Source organism: Penaeus vannamei, chromosome 13 (genome assembly GCF_042767895.1).
Source record: "Penaeus vannamei isolate JL-2024 chromosome 13, ASM4276789v1, whole genome shotgun sequence".
NCBI lineage: Eukaryota > Metazoa > Arthropoda > Malacostraca > Decapoda > Penaeidae > Penaeus > Penaeus vannamei.
Window position 1 is genome coordinate 4,420,872 of NC_091561.1, and position 24,055 is coordinate 4,444,926.

The following is a 24,055-nucleotide window of genomic DNA, read 5'->3' on the forward strand; positions in this document are numbered from 1 at the left end:
TTAATGAAATAAGAAAACACACAACCGGAGAGAGAAAAGTTCCCGTATTTGGCTGCTGCTTCCTCGCGAGATCGTCCTTAATAATAATAATAATAATAATTAAAAAAATAATAATAAATAAATAAATAAATAAAATAAATAAATAAATACTCCTCTGTACTTTCGCATTCGGAGATCTTCTCCGGGACTCCCTTCTAATGCTCCCAAAATCCTTTGTACTTCTGCGAATGCCGTTACAATGGCATCGATTCCTGCGCCGTCTGGAACCTGTGCGGCCCGATTTGAAAACGTTCATGGCAAGTGTACACACGTCACCACGAACCCAAACCCTTCAGAACTGCTATTCCGACTATCAACTTTACTTGTACTTCTCTACCTCTATGAGTAGTCTTACATAATGTAAACATAGTAAAATATATTACACATATTACTCTTTGTTACACACAGAAGACTATGAAGGCTCTGACATGCTCTACGGAATGATAGGAAAAAGGGAAGTGTAAGAGTAAATAGAGAAATGTAGAAAACTATTGTAGGAAACGATTGTAGGCTGTGGAGCTTTGAATTTTGTTCCGGTCCATTTGCTTTTTTGCTTTGGTTTGTCATTCATCATCATCATCATCCACCATCTTTTATCATCCCACCTCCATCTGTATTAATCATTAATATTCAATCTTTTCTCTTTCTATTCTCATCATTTCTTACTGTTTTATCATCATTTTTTAAGACAAACATTGTCATGTAACCAATGTTCTGATTCCAAGTGTTTGGTTTACAAATATCTTACTGTATAAGTGAATACCCAGGGGCGCCCCCAAGGCCGCAGAGGTCAACGCCTGGACACGCTGCGAGGCCACGTGTTCGCGTCCACGCTCCGGGCTCCAGGTGGCTGATGCTAGCATGCAAACTGCGCCTCTAGCGGCTGGGGAGAAAACCAACCCCCTGGCTGGTGCTTCTACTTTGTCATTGTTACTATGATTAGAGCGTGTTAGACCTCATCCTGCTACCCGTTATTAGGCATGATTAAGGTAATGATTAATAATAAGGTCATTGTTACTGTTATTGTCATCATCCACTATGGAGTGTATACTTGCACTATAGCATCCTCCTTATTAGTCGAACCTTAACTGGAGCACACACAAGGGTCTCCACATTTTCGGGTTTATATATACATACCGTTAGCCAAATCCCAAAAGCCAGTAGATCTACACAGGCTAAAAAGAGATAAAATGTAAAAAGACAAGCAATTACTCTCTACCATAGACATTTTATTACTAGATGTACAAACTACACTGTGCAATGCTCACAAGTCTCAGCTGCCCGCGAGCCAGCAACCCGCCTCCAAACTAAAATAAAACTTATTCTTTATGGAAACAAACAAAAATAAATAACTTTCTAGGTGGAGTTCCTCTGCGGAATTCCACGTGTAAGGTCCAGTAAACAAGGCAGTCCACCCTCGTTAAGCCCAGCTGACCCTCGAGGGACAATCTGTGTCGCGTTTACTCTACATCATTACCAGGTTAAGTGTGAGCCCCGAGGAGGAGGGGCGCTGGCCACCGTCTCGGGCCTGGGTTAAGGAGGGTGAACACTGACTACATGGGCGGGCGGGCGGGCGGAGGGCGGGGTGCCTGCGGGCTGCGGCTGCGGCTGCGGCCAGGTGACTATAAGGTCCTGTACAGAGGCGGCGTCGGACGAGCACTATGATGCTAGGTCGGCTACAATACCAAACCTACAGCTCAGACACGACTACAGTACAGCTGTTTACCTACATTACCACTTTGCTAAGTCACATACGCCGGCCGGCCATCATCCGGCCCCCACTACCAGGGCCACCACGCCGCCACCACCACTCGCTCCGCGCCCGTCGCCGCCGCCGCCGTCGTCGCCCCCGCCGCCGCGCCACCGCCGCCCGCGCCGCCACCACCCACGCACCACAGCCCACCCACGGCTATCACGCCCCCACGTACATGTACACACACAGACAAAGCGAGGTGTAATGGAGGCGAGGGCGCGGGTGTCATGGGGGGATGGGTGAGGGAGGGCGGAGGCGGCCGGTGGGGCGGCGGAGTGGACGAGGCCCGCCGCCCGCCATCCACCACTTCCTTCCGTGTTTGTAAAATCGCGTCCACTCGGAAGTGAGGCGCAAGGATGAAAAGGAGGCTGTAGGAGTGGCTGACGCTGCAGCAGGATGGCGTGCGGGCGGAGGGGACGGCGATGGCGGCGGCGGCGGGTGGCGGTGGTGGTGGAACGAGCGCGGTGGACTCGAGAGAGGGGGGAATGGGGGCTAGAGCAAAGGTCAACCCCAATTCCTGAGGTTGACCCTACATAAGATCAACCGTACGGCTAGTGTTTTATATAATCCTGGTAGGTGTATGTGTGTGTCAGTGTCGGCTGTGTATCTCTTGGCAGTAACACAAGACAGTCCTGTGTTTCTTATGTCCACATGTGTTTCTCAAGCGCAACTTTCACGTAAGTACAACTTGATTTTGCGTCGACGGTTGCACAGGCTGGTTCAGCGTGGACTCATTGCAGTGGCACGCTGACTCGCCCCCACGTGCAACCGTCGGAACAAAACGGAAGTTAGCTTCAACTCTGCGAAAGCTTCACTTTAAGGTTCATTTACAAAGAAATCCAAAAAATGGTAGACAATCTAGCACATTCAGTACATTACCACAGCAAGAAAAAGATATGATTCCCTGGTTCACTGGACTCAGGGAAGCTTACACATGCAAGGCCGGCCTGGCTGCTGGGAGCAAGAAGTGACGCCATAGCTACGTCACAGGAGGCGGGCCGCGTGCCTGGGTCCCTCAGCCGCTGCGCATCGCGTCACCATCCACGCCCGTGCACCTGGTGACACGGGCGCGCGGGCGTGGGCTATGGTGACGCCCGCACAGGAGTCCTCTCTACCACACTACAGCCTTGGTCGGTATACAATATAGATACCACTATACTACAACACAGTCAAGTACATACAAGAAAATAGGTCACCCTTAGCAAAGGTAACTTGGGCACACTATGTAATAATCCAAAAGAGCAAACCACAGGAGAGGGTCCAATGCCAAACACAAAAGCAGAGGAAGATATTCTAAAACCAAAGTCACATTAGAAGCGAAATAAATTACCTTATATAGTTCAATATTTTGGGTTATTCTCAGACCTCTTCCTTCTTCTGATCATAGTATAGATATATATTTTTTTTATTTTATTTTTTTCCAGTATCATATAACAGGTCCTGTGTGTACTATTTTAGAATCAAATGTGGATGACACGATGTTCTAATATAATAATAGATACACTCTGGGCATTGGTTTTGAAAATATGTCACTTTTATTACTGACTTCTTTTTATATCATTACTGTTCAGTCTTATGTACAAAAATAGAAGGTTTAGACACTTATTGCTTCGCGTGGTGGTAATCCTGTATACATCTAAGTAAACACACTTATAAACATAGTTGCCTGGCTCACGGGTTCTCCGCAGCGACTGTGGTGGTGTGGTGGCGCTCACAGATGACTCCCTGGGCTGTAGCTTACTAACATTATAATTTGTACAACGACACTCGCCGCCTCTCATCCCCGATCTGTTCTGTTCTGTCCTCCCCACTCCCTCCCTCCCTCCCTCCTTCGCTGCCTTCTCTTTCTCTCCCTGGTTTCTCCTCCCCTTTCTCCTTCCCTATCCCTTCCATCCACTCTTTTTTTCATTTTTGACACCCCTCCAAAAAACTGGATTTAAAAAAAACGTTTCATTGGTGACGACCTGGAAAATATTAGCTCCGGTGGATATTGACTGTCGGAGGGGAGGAGTGAGGGGAAGTGTGTGTGGGGGGGAGGGGGAGCGGAAGGGGAAGGGGGTGTAGGAGAGGAAGCCGAGAGGACGCAGGGTGACTGCCAGCGGGTCGTGTGTATAGCCTCGACGCTCCTTCCTACACACGGAAAAAATGACAGACGCGGATGGTGATCAAAATGGATGCGGCGGCGCTTTCACTTTGGCACTTGAGATTTCAGAGAACCCTAAATTACCAGGGGGGGAAGAGGAGGAGGGGGAGGAGTGGGGTGGGAGAGACAGAGATTAGAAATGCGCGGAAAGGAATGAGACCGAGAGCGAGATGGAAAGAAAGGCAAAGGGAGAAAGAGATGGTTCGAAACTCCCCTTATTTTTCTGCTGGAGTGTGTCGTGTCTCCTCACCGGCCAGAGCCCGTGCTTTCCTGACAGACATGTGTATCGGTATGAACCCCACGCGGGAAGACTCATGGGGAGAGGGGGTCAGCTTAAGTAAAAAAGCTCAAAACACAGCTGATTTTCTGCTACTGACTGACTTACTGACTGGCTAATGCTAGCACAACAAACTATATCCTTATGAAGTATAGAATAAAGTGCGTTTACTTGGTCCATGGACACAATTATTCCCTCCATCATGAAAATTTACCCCAAAATAGACTATGGCACAATGTAGTACACCGCCATCCTGACAGGCAACTGCACCTTTCAAATATGCAATACTAAACTACATGCTTTATATATCTATATATGTATAATATATATATATTTTGGGGAGTGTGAGGCATACCTAAGGTCCTGTACAGTTGCCTTCCTAGCATAGCTGCCCCAACCTAACCTACAGAGGGTGCGGCCTGCTCACACACTCGCTTGGAACGTCCTGCTAAAATAAGCATCTTCAGGACTTATTCAATATTTTTTATCCGTTCATCAAAACCCCTTACAATCTAATGTGATCATAATGCCTTTAAAATAAGTAGCAAAACTGGACTTGCGCAAACATCTACACCAGTTAACACGGAGTACTCTTAGCTGCAAATTTACACAACAGTAAGAGAGAGCTTAAAACATCTAACACATCCAGCCCACTTAAGGCAAAAAAAATACTTCGGAAACTTATAAAATGCTCTCTCCACAACTAGACAACACAGAACATAAAAATATTACTTTTACATAAGCCGTGGTTCACCCTACTTGAGGTTAAATGAGTCTGTCCATCTTTTTTTTCTTTTTTTTTCTTTTCGAACATCACCATCGCGCTGTAGCAACTTAGGGAAACCATCACCACCACCACACCACCACATGTACCCTTTTGCTGTTGGGTTCAGACGCTCCCTCACTGGCTGTGCATATCTTTGGTTAACTCTTTACACATTGTTTTTGTTTTGTTATTCTTTGTTTTTTTCCCAACCTTGTCTGGAAGCTATTATGATTCGTCTTTTAGTGTTGGGGGGGTCAAAGGGAAGGGGGGGATATATATATAATGATCCTTCCACGGAAAAACCAGGTCAAACTATGTGTGAATGTTCGCCTAGTCGTGCAAATCGGTTAATTCTGTTTACACTTTGTCGTAAAGAGTTTACTGGTCTCCTCTGGGGCTCCCTAGGACAGGGGGAGCAAAACCAACTCATCTCTGCCGGGCTCTTCAGGGGGCCTCCCACACCGAGCACAGGGGTGATTGAGCAAAAGGGTTTGATTAACGAGTGCAAAAATACTAATTTCCCTTTCATCATAAGTTTATTCATTCCCTTTGTGAAAAAATAATAACACTTATTGCTTCTTCTGATTTATTTGGTCCGCAAATGGGCTCCTCAAACTCGGCCCTGTGTAGCACTACTAGCACCTCTTGGGAGCAAAAAAAAAAGGATAAAAAAAGAAAAACAAGAGAAAAAAAAGGGAAATAAAGATACTGGTAACCATCGCACTATCTACCACCCATGTCACTATCCTTAAAAAAACTGAGACATGGCAGCCAGATTTCCCCAGTAGCCAGTGCACTCCTGTCGACCTCACTTGCGAACTACAAGAAAAGCCAAACACATGACCTACTACATGGGAAGACATGGCTGCTGATATCACAGGTGAACTAGATTAATCATCACTTTGAGAATCTCTCATGAAACGCCTCAGGTATGCTAGAGGCTATACAAACTATACAACTGCGGATTCAAATATTCTTTTCTCAGTGTGTGAAATCTTCTGGTCCGCAGGGGAGTGTACGTGCCTGGAAACAGTTAAGAGCACTAAGCATATCTTACGTAAGGCTCATTCCACTCTCTACAGTGCAGAGGCAAATGAGCCTAAGCGAAATATAGCAGAAAGCTCATAACTGCAAATCACACGTAGAAAATGCTGCACTGCTAGCCAAAATTCTACGGGACATCCACAGATATCTAAGACAAACTATCATTTAAATGCAAAAATCTACTTGAAAATTAAAAAAAAACAAAGATAGCTAAGCATCACATCTGGTATGACTAGATTTGAAATGTCTGTCTTTTTACACACCCCATTTAAGTACACAAACAGGTATAAGACAGGGCTACGGGTAAAAAAATTGGAGCGACTTGAATCTATTGGATAGACAGTGCTTGGCTAGCAACGTTGAAGTTAGATCCATAGTAAAAATGAATAAGATTCAAAGAGTGGCACATTCAACAGAAGAATGAAGAAACATTATTCATCGAAACTACTGGTGGTTTAGGCTAAAGATGAGTTGCTATGCTAGTGAACAAACCCCAGAGGAGAGGAGGCAAAAAATAATAATAATAAAAAATTCAGCTCACAGACATACATGGGTTGTGTGCCAAAGCTCCTTAAAGAGTTTTCAATGCTGAGGACAGCAGAAAAAAGACTCGAGTGAACTCTGGCAGCACAATAATTTACGTGGCAATACAAAAAGACTTTACTCTCGCTACGATCTATGAGCTGAATAATTCTCAAATATTGGGATATAAAAAGGAGACCCAAATCTACGTCTGACTTGACATACCAGTGGTGGCGCTGATCCAAGAGCGTCGGGTCAACATCATAAACAGTACAAAATGGTGAAATTACAGTGTAGATGATACATGGGAGGGGGGGAAGGGGGTCTTGATACCCTAGGATGGATAGTGGCTTGACAGGGTAGACAGATAGACATGGTTATATTATCCATCTACAGTTCAAGTTGCCCATCCATATCCAGGGGAGAACAGGAGGGTTACCCCACCCGGGACTACCAGCAATACTATGGTTATACATACTGATCTGTTATTACTGTAACAGACCATTCACTTTCTAGAAGTATTAAAACTATTAAAGTTTTAAAGCCCCAACATCCATTCATGGCAAAACTGTAAAACAACAGTCATGAACTCTTTGACTACACAAAAAAGGAGGTAAAATGAAAGTTTTGTTTTGAAAATAAACTTTTTTCTTTTTTTTTTTATCATTATACACTCATAACAATGATTTACTGGGTACCAGAGTATGAATAAAAATACCCATGATGTAACAAGAACTCTTTGGTACATCAATCATAAATATTCAATTCCCAAAAATTCTGAAGAATAGAACACGCTGGGTCCCTAAAATCCCTATGAACAGATTGGGTGGGTATCCCTCCCGTTCCATTGCCGACACACACGGGGTTACAGAGGCAGGTGGAGAGGACAGTCTAGGCATTCAGAGCTCATTAGCTCTAACAACAGCCACAATCTCAGAAAAAATAACACTGTATCCCAGACATTTAGTCTACCAAGTTTCCATATCTAACAAACAATGGCCTTATATCCATTCAAATGGAATCCTTGTATGTAATCCACCACACATAAAGCTATTTACATTACACTCTAAGCTATTGGCTGACTCTAGGCCTATGCGGAAACATGAAAACAGAGATCAGTGTTGTACAATAGAAGTAAATTTATAAAAGGCCTACATGGTTTTGCTGGTCATTCCAATGTGGTGCAAAAAAGTATAAAAATGTTATGCTGCCTACGTTGGTACCAGACTTCCTAGACAGGCCTAGAAGGATATTAATGGATACGTGGCATGCCAGAGATGGTTGTTACCGTGGTTGCCGCTTGGTGGCAATAGGCGGCGTGGTGGCGAGAGCTCGTCTCAGATACTTACGTCACCGAGGCAACCTCTATACCAGGCCTCCGAGGTCCCCATGTGCACCACACGACGCTCTCATGGCTGTAAAGGTAAGCGTTGCCATGTGCACCACACTGTGTACTGTTCGAGTGCAATTCACTGCTGCAGAGATGGTCCATCATGGTACACATGGCTGGTAGGCTGTGGTGGTGGGGGGGGTGGGGGGAAGGGGGACAGGGACAAGAAGGGGTGTTCAGTATGATTGGAAGTAGGTTCAGGTTGAGGAACAAGGTACACGTTACATGAGGTGTAACACACTAAGTACCACTGAGGTGTTATGTGTTTCACAGAGAAGACTTGAGAAGCAAACGCAACGCACACTGAGTATTGCTCCGCACTTATTACTACGCACTTGCTATAGTAAGCTAGTCCCAGCTGCCCAAACTGACTTGTGGCGGCCAATGTCACTGACCAGTGTGGAATGTAGCCAGCAGGGGACCAACTCCACTGACTCTTTTAACAAGATAATGATGGGGCTCTTAGGCCCACATCACAAACACTCTTGTGACCTTAACAGTAACTGAAATCTAAAATCTTGATCCCGTGTCATGCAAATCCTTCAAAGAAAAAAAATGCATTCGGCTGCACGAAAAAAATCTATTGCCCGTTCTTGTACTGCAAGGGAGGGGTGAGGCCATAGTGGCTCCCCCTGTCAGAAGCTCGGACAACACTTGACATGGCAAGACTTGGGCAGTGTCCCATTGGTGGTGTGTGCCAAGTCCACTTTTACAGCCTGGAACACTAATCCTTACACAAATATTTACATCTTCCTTTGTTCACATTGAGCAGGTCCAAGTGCCTTTAGTGTTCAAGCTTGGCCTGGGCAAGTTATGCTTAGCACTGACACTTAAAACCTTATAAACACACGCGCACATTACTAACAAAAATAAATAAACAAAAACTTCATGTTTGAGAAAAATGCCTTAAGTACATGGACTAAGTGTTGGGCAGTGATGACACTGCCTAGAGAGACATAATACTAAGTACTGTAGAGATCTACGTGGGGGTGGAAGTACCAGAGACCAGGTCACTGTGAGTCCAGTCCTGTACCAAGGTTCCGGTATGGCACTCGGTCATCGCAATAGGCTGGGAAGGCCACTATAATAAGATACGGCACAAAACAAAGCTGTACTGGACATGGGGCAGGGAGCTTATGGAAACTCATCCGAGAAATTTTTGAAGTAAGAGATCAAAGGGTGCATGAAGGACAACTTATAATTATGCACAATTCCCTGAGGCTGAGAATATCTGGTGCAAGGGAGAGCTCACAGCGGCATAATGGGCGGACTGGACTCAATGTGAGGGCACAGTAATGAATCTGAAGGTGAGGAAAGAGTAAGGGGGAGGCGTAGTGTATGATCATGTGGGTAAAATGGAAGCTGAACTGAGGACGGTGGGTGGGAAGGGTTACACTAATTCAGGTGGGTGGACGTGAGGGAGTGATGTTTACGTGACTAAGCATACATACCCACACCATACATGGCACTCCAGTCCACCCCTTGGAAGGAGCTCATATCAACATTGGTAAGCGAATAACCCTGGTATGGGGTGGTAAGACCTGCATGTGTTGAGAGAGTGGGCAGGGTGGGTGTGGCTGGGGTGGAGAATGCAGCCTGATTGGCAATGGAGGGAGCAGCCGCAGCAGAGACAGTAGTCAATCCTTGAGCAGGAAGACCGGCAGCGGCAGCTGCAGCTGCTGCTGCTGCGGCTGTAGGAGGAGCTCCAGAGGGAAGTGCTGCGGAAGGAAGAGGATAGGGTGTGTAGCGGTAGGCAGACAAAGGAGGATAGGAACCCCCACCCATAAGCTTTCCATAGCCACTAAGAGCTGCAGCTTGTGCAGCAGCAGCAGCAGCAGCAGCAGCCTGAATGTGGGCTGCTGACTGAGCACTCACTACAGGATTGGCAAGACCAGTCTGTGTGACCAACAACCTCTTGGAGAGAAGTGAGGCTGCCTGTACAGCTTCCTTGGGCTGAGCCTTCTTGCACTCAACCTTCTTGTTCTTGATAGTATGGAAGTGGATGTCACAGACACGTTCCACAACATCTTCACATTCAAATGTGACAAAGCCAAATCCACGGTGCCGTTTAGTCTGGTTGTCCATAAGCATGACTGCCTCCTCAACCTGAAAAAGACCAATTCATTTAGCTCTTCAAGTCTAGTACATGCTACTTGAAATCAGAATTACACCTGTACTATCATCCATAAAACAAGTTCACTTTTATTATTCTTTAAAATCACACGTACAATTCACGTAATTCTTTACAAAGTTAATAGTAAGAATTGTGATAGTAATAACAATTATGAAAATAATAATGATAAAAAATAAATAATGACGACATCATAATAAGATAGCAATAAAAAATAACAAGAATAACAACTACAACAATCATAGGAAGACATAAATAAAAAAGAAGAAAAAAATAACATCATTCATACTCATAATAGTATATAACAAAACAAAAATGTTTATGTACGATACTTCTAATCTTTACTCCAAAATAGTAAATAAAAGCAAAGAAAAACAAAGTAAACAGACAACAGACTGGCAAAGAAATACTAACCTTTCCAAAGGTCGAGAAATAAGCCTTGACTTCATCAGCACTCGTCTCTTGACTCACGCCACCCACAAAGATCTTCTTGGTGCGGTTTGTCCGGCCCTTGTTCTTGGGCGTGGCATGCTTGGGGTCAATCTTCTTGCCGTCGAGGACATGGTTAGGCACAGCAATCACCTTCTCCACACTGCTGGCATCTCCAAATGTGATGAATCCAAATCCTCGACTCCTCTGCAAAGTGTATGAATGTTTACGATGAGTGCGTTGTATGGAAAGAAAAATTCTATCTTTATTTATTCCATACATCATTCTTTTTCTTTCTTTTTTTTCTTTCTTTCTTTTTCATGACAAGATCAGAAAAGGAATATAATCTTTTTTTGGTAAACAACCTCCAATATGTGCATTCCAGTGAGATACATTTGGGGGCAAAAAACTAATTCATACACAAGTTTAGTCATTCTTAGTCTTTTTTTTTCGAGCCTAAAAATTATTAGATCCATGTCATACTTGAGGTCTATTAAAAAGGTTTTGAATTACTATATAAACATTTTTGTACTACTCCAGATTACACAAACTAAATGCAAGATATTGCCTCTTATTCCCACCAACACTACCAGTACCAAACGTGTTGTAACGTGTGTGGTAGAAGGCTTACATGTCACAGAATGCCCCAACGTCAGCCAAAGGTAGCTTATCCTTAACCAGCAGTACTTAAAACAAATAATAATGAAAAATAATGAAAAAAGAAAAAAAAATCTCAGCAACAGTAATAACACTACAATCTGGCTAGAAAATCATCTAGTTAATAAGATCTACTACATTTCTGTGGGTCGTCGATTAGATGATTATGGCCATGTCTTGCTGCGATTCATGTTGCCGTTAGGGATCAGAATATCTGCCATAGAGATTCTGAAGTCTTACAACAACCTGACAAATATGGCCGGGAAACCATACACATCAGCCATGACCCATAATCATCTTCCCGCCAAGCCAGTGGTGGAGTCATATCCTTTGCATTGTACATTATTAGATTTTCTATACATAGGTTGCACCGTTCTACACATAATCAAACCCTCTCACAAAATACTCCACAAGACTGCCCAAAACACACCACTTCCATTACATAACTTGTGAGACTGTGCGACAAAAGAAAATAATAATAATAGTAATAATAATAATAGTAATAATTAAAATAATTCCAAGTCAACATCGACCAATGGCAACAATGCCGAGTTCAAACTAGGGTCTCACCTCTTACCCGGCTTCTCCCATCTTTGACTTCCTTCACAAAGATTAATCTGAGAGTCAATAATAAGTTATAGTGTTATCTTGGCTATTATTCATGACTCATGAAGCAATAAGCTTTTTTTTTAATCATTAAGTACATCAAGTACAAGAACAGTCTCCCACAAGATCATATATTTTTTAAAACATGTACCTAAAATCTTTTTGGAAATGACAACTGCCAGCGCAAGCCACTAATTGGCTTCCAACCTGGGGAACCTCAATTCTTTTACTCCTAATGAGATTTGGTCAAAGCTCACTGGGGCTCCAGCATGTGTAAGGTTTCAGACACTCTTACTCATGCACAGAACATCAAAGGCTTCTTTCCTATACTCCACATCATGTGCTCTTGGCCTTATCAACAGACCGTTGACTAACTGTTTAAAACTATCATACTGTCATCCTGTTTGTGAATATCCCTAGCTTATTGTGAAAAAATCAACATCAACCAAAAAATAAAACAGAATAACATAAAGCCAAATGTTAATATCATAATGTAGGAGAGCTGTAACTCCATTCAGGTCAATGGAACACAAGTCTTTTTTATCATCATTTCCAATTCTGATAGCTAATATAATACAGTAAATAAAAAAGTAAAGAATGCTGAAAGGTTGTTACCAATAGTTGATCTTGTTTACAGTAAAAATTTATCAATATCAACATTCAAAACTAATAATATGTATATAATATTAGTATTTGGGATTTTCATATTCTGACTAAATCTGGGGACATGACCATTATGATTTTTCAACTAACTTTTTTCTTTTGTCAATGATCATAAAGAAACAAGAAAAAGGAAATATAGCTAAATGAATGGCTAAAAAAATAGAAGTTAAAAAAATGTAGTATAACATTTACTAACACTAAATAATATCTGGCTTTTGTTATTTAGTATATCTGAGAACATCATAGGCTTGACTGTTCAATAAACCTGTCTCCCTCTCCACATTTCAAAATGAAACGTGTAAAATATATCTTAAAGTATCTTTGAATAGACAAGAAAAAAAAAGTATTCTTACCTGTGTGACTGGATCTTTCATGATGAGAACATCTCGTACAGTTCCATAGGCACCGAAGTATTCCCTCAATTTTTCAGGTGTTGTTTGCCATGAGAGACCACCTACAAACATCTTGTTTGGGGCAGGATCTGTAAAGAGTAAAACAACAACAAATGAAACATGGTTATATGAAATATACATGCAGTTATAATGTTTATTCTTTTTATTTTTTTATTTTTTTGAAAAGATGCATCAATCTATAAATTAACATTTTCTATATATTTATACATTCACAGTAAGATAGCAACTAAGAAACAGACAACAAAAATAAAATTAGCACAGAGAGAGAGAGAGAGAGAGAGAGAGAGAGAGAGAGAGAGAGAGAGAGAGAGAGAGAGAGAGAGAGAGAGAGAGAGAGAGAGAGAGAGAGAGAGAGAATCATAATTTATTTACAACTTTATGCCTATAGCTTACTCTATAAAAATCAATAAACAATAACAAGAAAACTGCATAATATCAACTAAAAAAAAAAAAATCAAGACAAAAAGTATTGCTTACCTGAGGGTGATGAGCGTCCGGAAGAGCCACCCTGTGAAGCTCCCGATGACCCATTCATGTGTTGTTCTGCTGATACACCGTCCATCTTACGGTCACTCTTGACCAGACCAATACTCCCAGCTGAAAAGAAAAATTCCACATTAATACCATTACATTCTCTTCATTGGGTGCTGAATAATTCATCTTTTAATGTAGTTTTATAATTCTAATAATTGTCTACTTCTGTCTGATCTGTGCTAAGCATTCCTTGGAGTTCAAAGATGTCTAAATAGCACATATATTATCATTACTTTTTACATTTTATCCATCTACTGTCTTTCATGCTCTTATAATCATCACCGTTTCCTTTTCATTCTACACCTAACAATCAAATACAAAAAAAAAAAATAATAATAATAATAAAACAATCTCAAATGACTAGGCACCAGCCTTCTTTGTCTAATTTTAATTTCTCATTCCTTTCAGGTCCTTCCCCTGGTTAGCATCATGGGCGTTGCCACGGTGGGCGTGAGTGCATTCTGCCTCTATGCCCTCTTTGAGAAGACCGACGTCCAGTAAGTACCTCTCGTTTTTATCGCCTATCTTTTTATCTCTTTTTTCTCCTATCTTTTTATCTTTCTCTTTCCCCTCCTATCTTCTATCACTCTTTCTCCTCCCATCTTTATTTTTCTCCTATCTTTTATCTTTCTCTTCGTCCTCCACCTATCTTTTTGGGCTCATAGCTTGCATTGTTATTTATCTCACAATACACCTTGAATTAGGCTTACCAAGTTTTCTTATCTAACTGTGAGAGCGGCTTTTCCAACATGTATATCACTAAGGCCTCTGCTTTTACTTTTAGGGACGTAGCATATTTACCGTAAACTTTTTTCCTGACAATTATAAAATCCACCAACATATATACTTCATTTAAAGGCACAAGGTTCAACAAATGACACTAAATATAATGCATTCTTATCCAATTGTTCATTACTTTGTGGAACACTTATCAATCATAATGCATAATAATGATAAAATGATAATAATAATAACAGGAAGAATAGCAAATTCCCTTCAACATATTACAAAGCACTTAGGCAGGGGTTTCATCACCCTAAGTCCTTCCACGGTTTAAAAGAATAATAATAATATAACCATTGCAACATAAGGCTGAAAAGCAACACAGGAAACACCCAATCCCAAACATGCCGGAAGGTGATAATTCCCCCCGTAACCCCCAGAGCAGCTCCACGCATATCTTTTTCCATCACGAGTCACACGTTTCCCTTCACTTAAAAAAAAACCCGGAAAACTCACTTGCAAAATAAGCTATGGCAAAGGCCTACACGATTTCTCCCGCGTTATAGTCCGAGCAGCGAGGCGTTTGAGCCGTAAATGACGAGAGCGAAGGGGGAAGCCTCGGTTTTAAACCCTGGGGGAAGCCTTCCAACATCCCCCGGGAAAAAGGAACTTGTGGGGCTTTTTTTGGGAGCCTTTTTGTCCACGTTTTTCTCTTCTTTTTGTCTCCTTCTTCTTCTCCCTGTTTTTATTCTTCTACTATCCCCTTTTTAGTCCCGTATTTCTATTGTTTATATTCGTGGTTTCTCGTGTCAACAATGCATGCCGCGATTCGGGTCTATTTTCCACCACTATTTCCCTTATTTCCCCCAAAAGATACATACAAGCAGTTGCACAAGCAGCAGCCGCAGGTCCCCGAGGACTCCTGTAGACATTAGCGCCTGTATAGAGCTTGATAGCAGGGACTCCGGCATAGATTTTCGTCCGGTCCATTTTTCAACTTTTTTTTTCCTACCTCATGCGCGAGAAGAAGCGTTCGAGTTTGCAACAAAATGCTTATATTTTTCCCTTTTTATATCTTTATTCATTATATGATTTCGTTTGAGTTTAATTTGTGAGTGTGATTATTTTTCGTGATTGTTTAGATACATTTAAGTCTTTTGAGGTATTTATGTGAATAATAATTCAGTTGCGTGGGTATAGGGCATGAATATTCGTATATTCGTATATATTGTTCACATAAGTTGTGTCGAATATAAACAATGTTACGAGTTGCTTCTCTAAGTATGTTCAGTGTCACTTAGTAAAACCTTCACATAATCCGGTTATATCATCATACTCGAATGCCTCTCCACAAATTATCGAGAACACTTTGGAAATGCATTTCTTCAATCTAAACTCCCATCTTAAAAAAGCCTCATACCTCACGAAAATCGACGTGATCCCAAATGAGACAATCGAGTTAACAGCAATACTCACTTTCCTTCCTCGCAGGTTAAGTAATTTTCGAAAAAAACAAAAGCACGCGAACCACACCTTGAGCCTCCACATACTGGCGAGGCAGCTTATTTCACCATACATTGGGGAGCTGATAACATTTCTTATCGGTGATGTGTGTACCACCGCTGGCGATTAATCTGATAAAAAGATAAGGGAGGCGCTCCAAAGGACCTTAACGCTGATATTACTTGTTCTTTTTTTATGTTTCACCTTTCGAGAGATCTCCCACTTGGAATACTTTCGCCGAAGTCGCAGGCGTACTAAATAATTTTTTCATCTATTAATATGTACAGATGTTTAATTGGTATTAACATATTAATATCACGAGAGACTCACTCTCACTCATTCTCTCTCTCTCTCTCTCTCTCTCTCTCTCTCTCTCTCTCTCTCTCTCTCTCTCTCTCTCTGTTTCTTTTACTTTCGATATTTCATCCTCGACCTTCCCCAGGCACCCCTTCCTCTCCTAACCACCCCCTCCCTCCCCCTTCTCCCCCGTGCCCCTTCCTTCGCCCCCCCCCGCCCCTCACATCCTAGTCTCGTGGACTCTAAGTAGGACTTCCCCCTACGTTTAATCCTAAGTCGATTCGATAATCCTTTCTTCCGACCCTCTCTATAGAATCCTTCCTTCTCTCCTCTGGCTTCCGCTCTTTCGCTCTCGCTCTTCCGCTCTCTCGCCCTCTCGCCCTCTCGCCCTCTCGCCCTCTCGCCCTCTCGCCCTCTCGCTCTCTCGCTTTCTCGCTCTCTCGCTCTCTCGCTCTCTCGCTCTCTCTCTCTCTCTCTCTCTCTCTCTCTCTCTCTCTCTCTCTCTCTCTCTCTCTCTCTCTCTCTCTCTCTCTCTCTCTCTCTCTCTCTCTCTGTTTCTCTTTCTCTCTCTCTCTCTCTCTCTCTCTCTCTCTCTCTCTCTCTCTCTCTCTCTCTCTCTCTCTCTCTCTCTCTCTCTCTCTACCTTTGTCTCTCTCTCTGTCCCTTCCTCCCTCCCTCTTTCCCTTCCTCTCTCTACTTCTCCCTCTCCCTCTCCTCTCTCGTATTTAAATCGGGTAGAGAGAATTAGCCTAGAAAGGAAGACATAAAAGACAACACAGACCGATATTTCTCTCTCTATTTTTCCGCGTTCCTTCCGGAGCTAAAATATCGACTGTATAATAAATCATGTTAAAATTTAATGGGTTTTAATGCCTTGCCACGTTTGAGGATTTGGAATCAGAACTCATTTTTTTCCCCAGCTGTACCCGACACGAAATTCCCATTAAATTTGGGTCATCTACTATTTTAAGTACAAACTCTTGTTCTGTTTTGCTGATGAAAATTCATTTATAACCCTGTAGCTGCACCGGGAAATGGAATTCGGAGGTAATGCCAAAATTATTTAAATAAATGTATTAAAGGATACAGCTCCAGGTTCTATAATACGTGAGCGTTCGAATCATTAAAAAAGGAGGCTAACCATTTGGGAATTTTCCGTTATGGTTTATCATTATCGTTATTATTAGGTTAAATATCCATAATATAATATTATACACTAACTGTATGTCTGGAGTGTATTCGCAAGCATGCACATCGTCTTTGCTTCATAAAATTCCCTTCCAAACAACTTCAGGAGAGCGTATAAGCACATAAGACAGGACGCAATGCACATACACAGTCAAGAGGAAGCCTTTGAACACGAGGGAACGCACGCAAACAACCACCCACGCACGCACGCACGGTAAGAAAGATCTGGCACATACGTAACGCATATTTTTTTTCTCTTCATTATTGGTGAGCGGGGGGGGGGGAGGGGGAGGGAACTAGGAGAGAACGCGAGGGAATTATGGAGTAATTTTTCGCTCTCTTCGCCCAGTGGAACGCGAGGGTTTAGGCCCAACTAGTCGTTCGGCGACACAAAGACCTCATCGCGGTTCTGTCATGGAGGAGGAGCTGAGGGAGTCGCCGTTCGCCATGACAGACAAAGGACGTTTCCAGTCTCATCTCTCTTGCTTTTTACTCTGGCTCTCTCTCTTTTCCTCCTCTTCTCTTCTTCCTCTCTTCGTCTCCTCTCCTCTCGATTCTTCCCTCCTCTTCAATCTTCCTCTCCCATCTGTCCCCCTCTCCTCTCCCACTCTCCTCTCCCCTCTGCCTCCCTCCCTCCACCCCTCTTCCCCCTATCCCTTCTCCTACCCCTATTCCTCCCTCCCTCCACCCTCTTCACCCTCTCCCTCTCTCTCCCCTCATACGCCCCCCCTTCCCCTCACCCTCCTGCACATGGCGAGGGCGACAACAACTGATTCATCCCCCTTGCGAGGATCAGCTGTTCCGAGCCACACAAAGAGGTATTTCGTAGAGTGTTCGTGACGTCATCGTATTGCTCGTCCACCCTCCCCCTCCCCCTCCCCCTCCCCCCTCCCGCAACTGACGAGTGGTGGCGGTGGGGGGAGGGGAGGGGAGGGTGGGGGAGACTTCGGTACCAATCTCCCCCCAAAAATGACTGTTGGGGGAGATAAAGGACTTGATTTCTCGAAGGAGGAGGATACAAAAGGGGGGGGGGAGGGGGGGAGAATGTCTGCAGAAACGTGATCCAAAAGAGTCGACCGATGAAGAATATTGTCCGGTGTAATAATACTAATAAGATCAATAATATTAATGCTATTGTTAATAATTATTATATTAATAATTGCAATAACCATCCCAACAACAATAACAACAATAATAATCATGACAACAACAATAATGGTAATGATAATGATGATAATAATAATAATAACTATAACAGCTATAACATCAACAACACGACCATTGTGCTCATCCCTTCCCCAGCCCCAATTTCCTCCGGTTTACACACAACCCACGATCAGCTGGGATCAAAACCGAGGAACATTTATTACGAGAACAGCCCGACTGCCCGACCGACCGACTACCTTCCCTCGTCCTCGAATCTTGAGCCTAACTAGGTAGGGGGAGGGAGGGGGAGGAGGGGGGCGGGGGGGTACGCACTCACTCACTCACTCGGTTTCTCATGGTTAATGCAGTTATTTCTGAATGTATGGTGTTTTCTATTCTCTTTCTTAGTTTTTCTTTTTGTTTTTCTTTTTCTTTCTATCTCAGTTTTCTCTCTCTCTGTCTCTGTCTGTCTGTCTGTCTCTCTCTCTCTCTCTCTCTCTCTCTCTCTCTCTCTCTCTCTCTCTCCCTCTCTCTCTCTCTCTCCCTCTCCCTCTCCCTCTCCCTCTCCCTCTCCCTCTCCCTCTCCCTCTCCTCTCTCTCCCTCTCCCTCCCTCCCTCTCCCTCTCTTCTTCTCTCCCTCTCCCTCTCTCCTCTCCCTCTCCCTCTCTCCCCTCTCCCTCCCTCCCTCTCTCTCTCTCCCTCACCCTCCCCCTCCCCCTCTCTCTCCCCCTTTTCCTCTCTCCTCTCTCTCTCTCTCACTCTCCCTCTCTCCCTCCCTCTCCCTCTCCCTCCCTCTCTCCCTCTCCCTCTCTCCCCCCTTTCCTCCCTCCCTCTCTCTCTCTCTCCCTCTCCCCGTCTCCTTGCTATCGACCTCCAGCGCGGAAAGAAAAAGATTCTCAAGGGACCTGGCTAATGTCCTTAAACAAATTCCGGTGAATAATTACCAGTAATGCAAGCGCCTCAAGACCTTAATGTATATGCTTAGTTCATCATCAATATCACTTAGCAACGGTTTCCCCCTAAATTTCCATTTTTTTGCAGTTTTTTTTTGAGTCCGGTTGAACATTTCTTTATAAACTGACGGCTTCGAATTTTTGTTGTTGTCGGGTTTAACATTTCTTTATAAACTGGCGGCTGTTTCGTGTTGTTGTGCTTAGGATCATGCGGATGTGAGTTGGTGTTAACTTTGAATGTTTAAAAAGAAAATGTGTTCGGGTTTCATCAGCTTTTGGGTCACTGAGATATTGTGGTTCTCAAAAAAAAAAAAAAAAAAAAAAAACGGAAATAATGTGGTTCTCAAAAAAAAAAACGGAAATATTGTGGTTCTCAAAAAAAAAACGAAATATTGTGGTTCTCAAAAAAAAAAACGGAAATATTGTGGTTCTCAAAAAAACACACACGAAATATTGTGGTTCTCAAAAAAAAAGATGATAGTTCTCAAAAAAAAAACAAACAAAAAACACACAGCTAATTAGCAGGTTATACCAGGCCTGCGCGCTGGAAGGTCTCCATCGCAGAGAGCACTTTCGGCTCTGCAACAGCCACGCGCGTTGCAACATCCCGGGGGGGGGGGGGGGGGGCGGTGCAAAAACAGGGCGAGTGAGCGCTATGCCAGAGCATCAAAACAAACCATAAAAAACATTGTTCGGATCAAAGTCTTTAGCGGCGGCATTTTCCTCTCTCCTTGCAGCCGCTCTCTGTCTTTCTTTCTTTCTTTATCGCTTTCCCTTTCTCTCTCTCTCTTCTTCGCAGCCGCTCTGTCTTTCTTTCTCGCTTTCCCTTTCTCTCTCTCTCTCTCTCTTCTTCTTTTTCGCTTTCTGTCTCGCCTTCCCTTTCTCTTTCTCTCTCTTCTTCTTTTTCGCTTTCTGTCTGTTTCTTTCTCGCTTTTTGTCTCTCTCTCTCTCTCTCTCTCTCTCTCTCTCTCTCTCTCTCTCTCTCTCTCTCTCTCTCTCTCCTCTCCCTCTCCCTCTCCTCTCCCTCTCTCCCTCTCTCCCTCTCTCCCTCTCTCCCTCCCTCCCCTCCCTCTCCCTTCCACATAAAAAAAACAACCGACTCTCCCAGATTCGACTCTCTGAAACAGCTTCACGAGATCGGTTTCAGTGTCTCGATTCCTCTCTCATTGTTGTCGTTCCTTCCGTCTCTGTTGCTACGATACACCTTTTCTTTTTTGTCTCTCTTTTTTTCCTCCCACCTTCCGCCATCCACTCCAACATCCGGTACAGCTGCCTCGGTCCCCTCTCCTCGTCCCCTCTTTTCCCCCCTCCTTCCCCCTTTTCCTCCCTCCGCTTCCGGTTTGTTGTTTCACTGGGTGATTCGAACCCGTTTCGTATGGAAGGTATATTGAAGAGGCTTTTTTTGTTTTTGTTTTTTTCCTCTCTTTTCTTCGTTGATTTTCTTTGTTTTTCTTTTTTCTCTTTCTTTTTCTTTCTCTCTGTCTCTCTCTCTTTCTTTCTCTCTCTCTCTCTCTCTCTCTCTCTCTCTCTCTCTCTCTCTCTCTCTCTCTCTCTCTCTCTCTCTCTCTCTCTCTCTCTCTCTGTGTGTGTGTGTGTGTGTGTGTGTGTGTGTGTGTGTGTGTGTGTGTGTGTGTGTGTGTGTGTGTGTGTGTGTGTGTGTGTGTGTGTGTGTGTGTGTGCGTGCGGGCCAAATCTATTTTTGGAACTACAGGGAGATTATTCCCTTAAACGACATCGTAATGTTTATAAACAAGCGGGGAGGAGGGGGGGGGGTAGAGACGCGGATAAATATCGCCACGGCATTGCGACCCTTACGTACATAGCCCATAAGGTCGTCATCCATCCCCCCCTCCTTTCAAGGCCTCAGTCGAACCTCTTTTATTACTTTCTTCATACTTTTAAGTCCCCGTAAGGCTTGTTCAGAGGTAAGCTTGCGGGAGGAAGAAGATAGTACCCTTCCCTTATATGGCCAAAGCTCGGTGTCCGGTTTTATAGGCAAAGTTTGGCCAAGTTTCCTCCGAAGAAGCATCGGGGAACTTGGATGGCCACGCTGGGCTTTTGAGGGCTTTCGTCCCCTCAGCGGCTGCCGTAAGTTTTCGTAACCGTATCTGCCATATCGTAAAATGTTGAGTACCGGTTGTTCTCTCTCTCTCTCTCTCTCTCTCTCTTTCTCTTTCTTTTTCTCTTTCTTTCTTTCTTTCTTTCTTTCTTTCTTTCTTTCTTTCTTTCTCTTTCTTTCTTTCTTTCTCTTTCTTTCTTTCTTTCTCTCTCTTTCTTTCTATTCTGCTCTTTCTTTCTCTTTCTTTCTTTCTTTCTTTCTTTCTTTCTTTCTCTTTCTTTCTTTGTTTCTTTCTATCTTTCTATCTTTCTCTTTCTATCTTTTTCTCTTCTTTCTCTTCTCTCTCTCTCTTCTTCTCTTCTTCTTCTTCCTCTCTTCTCTCTCTCTCTCTCTCTCTCTCTCTCTCTCTCTCTCTCTCAAAAGAAAAAAAGGAAGAAAAATAAAAATCGAGGGACAAAAAGAAATGAAACCTGTGAAGGACCTCGAAGACAAGTAACTTTAAATTCTTCTTAAGAAAGAAAATAAGAAAAAAAAATATATATACGAAATAACACCAGGAAGCAAAATAGAGAGAGAGAGAGAGAGGAGAAGGAGAGAGAGAGAAAGGGAGAGAGAGGGAGAGAGAGAGAAAGATAAGGAGAGAGCAAGAGAGAGCGAAAGAGAGAGAAGGAGAGCAAGAGAGAGAGAGAGAGAGAGAGAGAGAGAGAGAGAGAGAGAAAGGAGAGAGCAAGAGAGAGAGAGAGAGAGAAAGGAGAGAGCAAGAGAGTGTGTGAGAGAGAGAGAAAGGAGAGAGCAAGAGAGAGTGAGAGGTAGAGAGAGAGAAAGGAGAGAGAGCGAGAGAGAAATGAAAAAGCATCCACGCGACCTATTCAAGAGCCTGGAGGAGCCCCCCTCTCAAAAAAAAAAAAAAAAAAAAAAAAAAAAAAAAAAAAAAACAAAAAGACCCAAATGCGCCGGGGCTTTTGCAGCTTCCCGCCCGCTCCAGAGAGGCAAACGCGGGCGGGATGAATGGGGGCGTTAATGCGGTGCGTCTTGTGTTGAGGGCGACCCCACTCCACAGCGCGTGCCGCCGCCCACCACGGAGGGATCAGCACCGCGATTTAATATGCAAATGAGTCGATAGAAGAAAAGGGGCGGGGGGTGGGGTGGGGTGAGGGGGCGGGGGTGGGGCGGGGTAGGGGTAGAGTGTGGTGGTTGGGGTTGGTGGTAGGGGTAGGGGAAGGGGGTGGGGTGGGGGGCGTTTTAAAGAAGAGGTGCTATCAAGTGTAACATCTACTTCAACATATTCTCATAAGAGGCTTGATGAGCAGGAAGGAAGCAAGCAAAGCAAGGTTATCTCGGTTATTTATGACAGCTTTGCGAGGAGGTTTTCGAGAAATGATGAGCTTAATAAGAACGTCTGTGCTTGGAACGTGTCCTGAACGTGTTTGTTCCATCACCTGTACGTACACACGAGCGGATACAAACGCACATACAGACATACGTACATCCACGCGTGCAAATATAAACGTGGAGAGTAATGCATAAAAAAGAGTGAATTCAACGATGCCGATACTTAGCTATCTTTATTCTTATTATTCATCACCTATTAAGAAATCGCTTATTCGCATTTCTTATTATTTCCTACTATTTCCCATCTTTATTTCTGTTTTCCTACTATTTATCATTATTTCTATCTCCAATCATCTACCATTATTCCTGTTTCCCTACCGTTTACAATTCCTCTTTCCGTTTTCCTACTATTTACCATCATTTCCGTTTCCTACTATTTACCATTATTTCCGTTTTCCTACTATTTACCATTATTTCTATTTTGTACTATCTACCATTCTTCTTTCCGTTTTCCTACTATTTACCATTATTTCTATTTTCTACTATCTACCATTCTCCTTTCCGTTTTCCTATTATTTACCATTATTTCTATTTTCTACTATCTACCATTCTTCTTTCCGTTTTCCTACTATTTACCATTATTTCTATTTTCTACTATCTACCATTCTTCTTCCCGTTTTCCTACTATTTACCTATTCTCGTTTCTCTCCCGCAGGATCAACCGCACCGACCTCGCCCGCTGGGACAAGATCGACGTCAACCAACCGCAAAAGGTGAGTCGGGATTCCGTTATTTCGTTTCCGTTTCTCCACCTTTTTTTCGTTTTTTTTTTTTTTTGTTGTTGTTATTTCTTTCTTTTTTATATTTATTACTGGAGATTTGCAGGCGTGTTTGAGCGTGGGGGGGGGGGGGTTGTTAAGATGTGATTTTTTTTCTTTTTCTTTAGGGGGGAGGGGAGGGGGGTTGTTGTTTATCAATTTTTATTATATTTTCTTGATTGAATGATACGGTAATGTTGGTCTCACGTGACGCTGTTTGTATCTTCATTAAAAAAAAAAAAAATAAAAAAATGAACGTTGTATATTTCCATTTGTGCGAAAATATCATAAAAATATCAATAGAAAAAAAAAAAAAAAAAAAAAAAAAAAAAAAAAAAAAAAAAAAAAAAAAAAAAAAAAAAAAAAAAAAAAAAAAAAAAAAAAAAAAAAAAAAAAAAAAAAAAAAAAAAAAAAAAAAAAAAAAAAAAAAAAAAAAAAAAAAAAAAAAAAAAAAAAAAAAAAAAAAAAAAAAAAAAAAAAAAAAAAAAAAAAAAAAAAAAAAAAAAAAAAAAAAAAAAAAAAAAAAAAAAAAAAAAAAAAAAAAAAAAAAAAAAAAAAAAAAAAAAAAAAAAAAAAAAAAAAAAAAAAAAAAAAAAAAAAAAAAAAAAAAAAAAAAAAAAAAAAAAAAAAAAAAAAAAAAAAAAAAAAAAAAAAAAAAAAAAAAAAAAA

At 42.5% G+C, this 24,055-nt stretch overlaps 1 protein-coding gene across 4 annotated transcripts in view; it reads right to left on the minus strand.

The window, feature by feature from the left end:
- Positions 1-1,247: 1,247 nt before the first annotated feature.
- Positions 1,248-24,055, minus strand: part of msi (RNA-binding protein musashi) — a 174,791-nt gene continuing 151,983 nt past the window's right edge. Inside the window, exons 1-5 of one of the 4 annotated variants that reach the window (XM_027363574.2) lie at positions 15,567-15,640; positions 13,311-13,430; positions 12,774-12,901; positions 10,480-10,701; positions 1,248-10,040 (exon numbers count right to left, since the gene is read on the minus strand). In XM_027363574.2, the coding sequence (XP_027219375.1) occupies positions 9,372-10,040; positions 10,480-10,701; positions 12,774-12,901; positions 13,311-13,395 (1,104 nt within the window). In that variant the 5' untranslated portion in view covers positions 13,396-13,430; positions 15,567-15,640 and the 3' untranslated portion in view covers positions 1,248-9,371. Of the gene's footprint in view, positions 10,041-10,479; positions 10,702-12,773; positions 12,902-13,310; positions 13,431-14,606; positions 14,757-14,971; positions 15,228-15,566; positions 15,641-24,055 lie in introns of those variants that run through there. The other 3 variants (XM_027363571.2, XM_027363572.2, XM_070128722.1) reach the window with 3 other exon arrangements.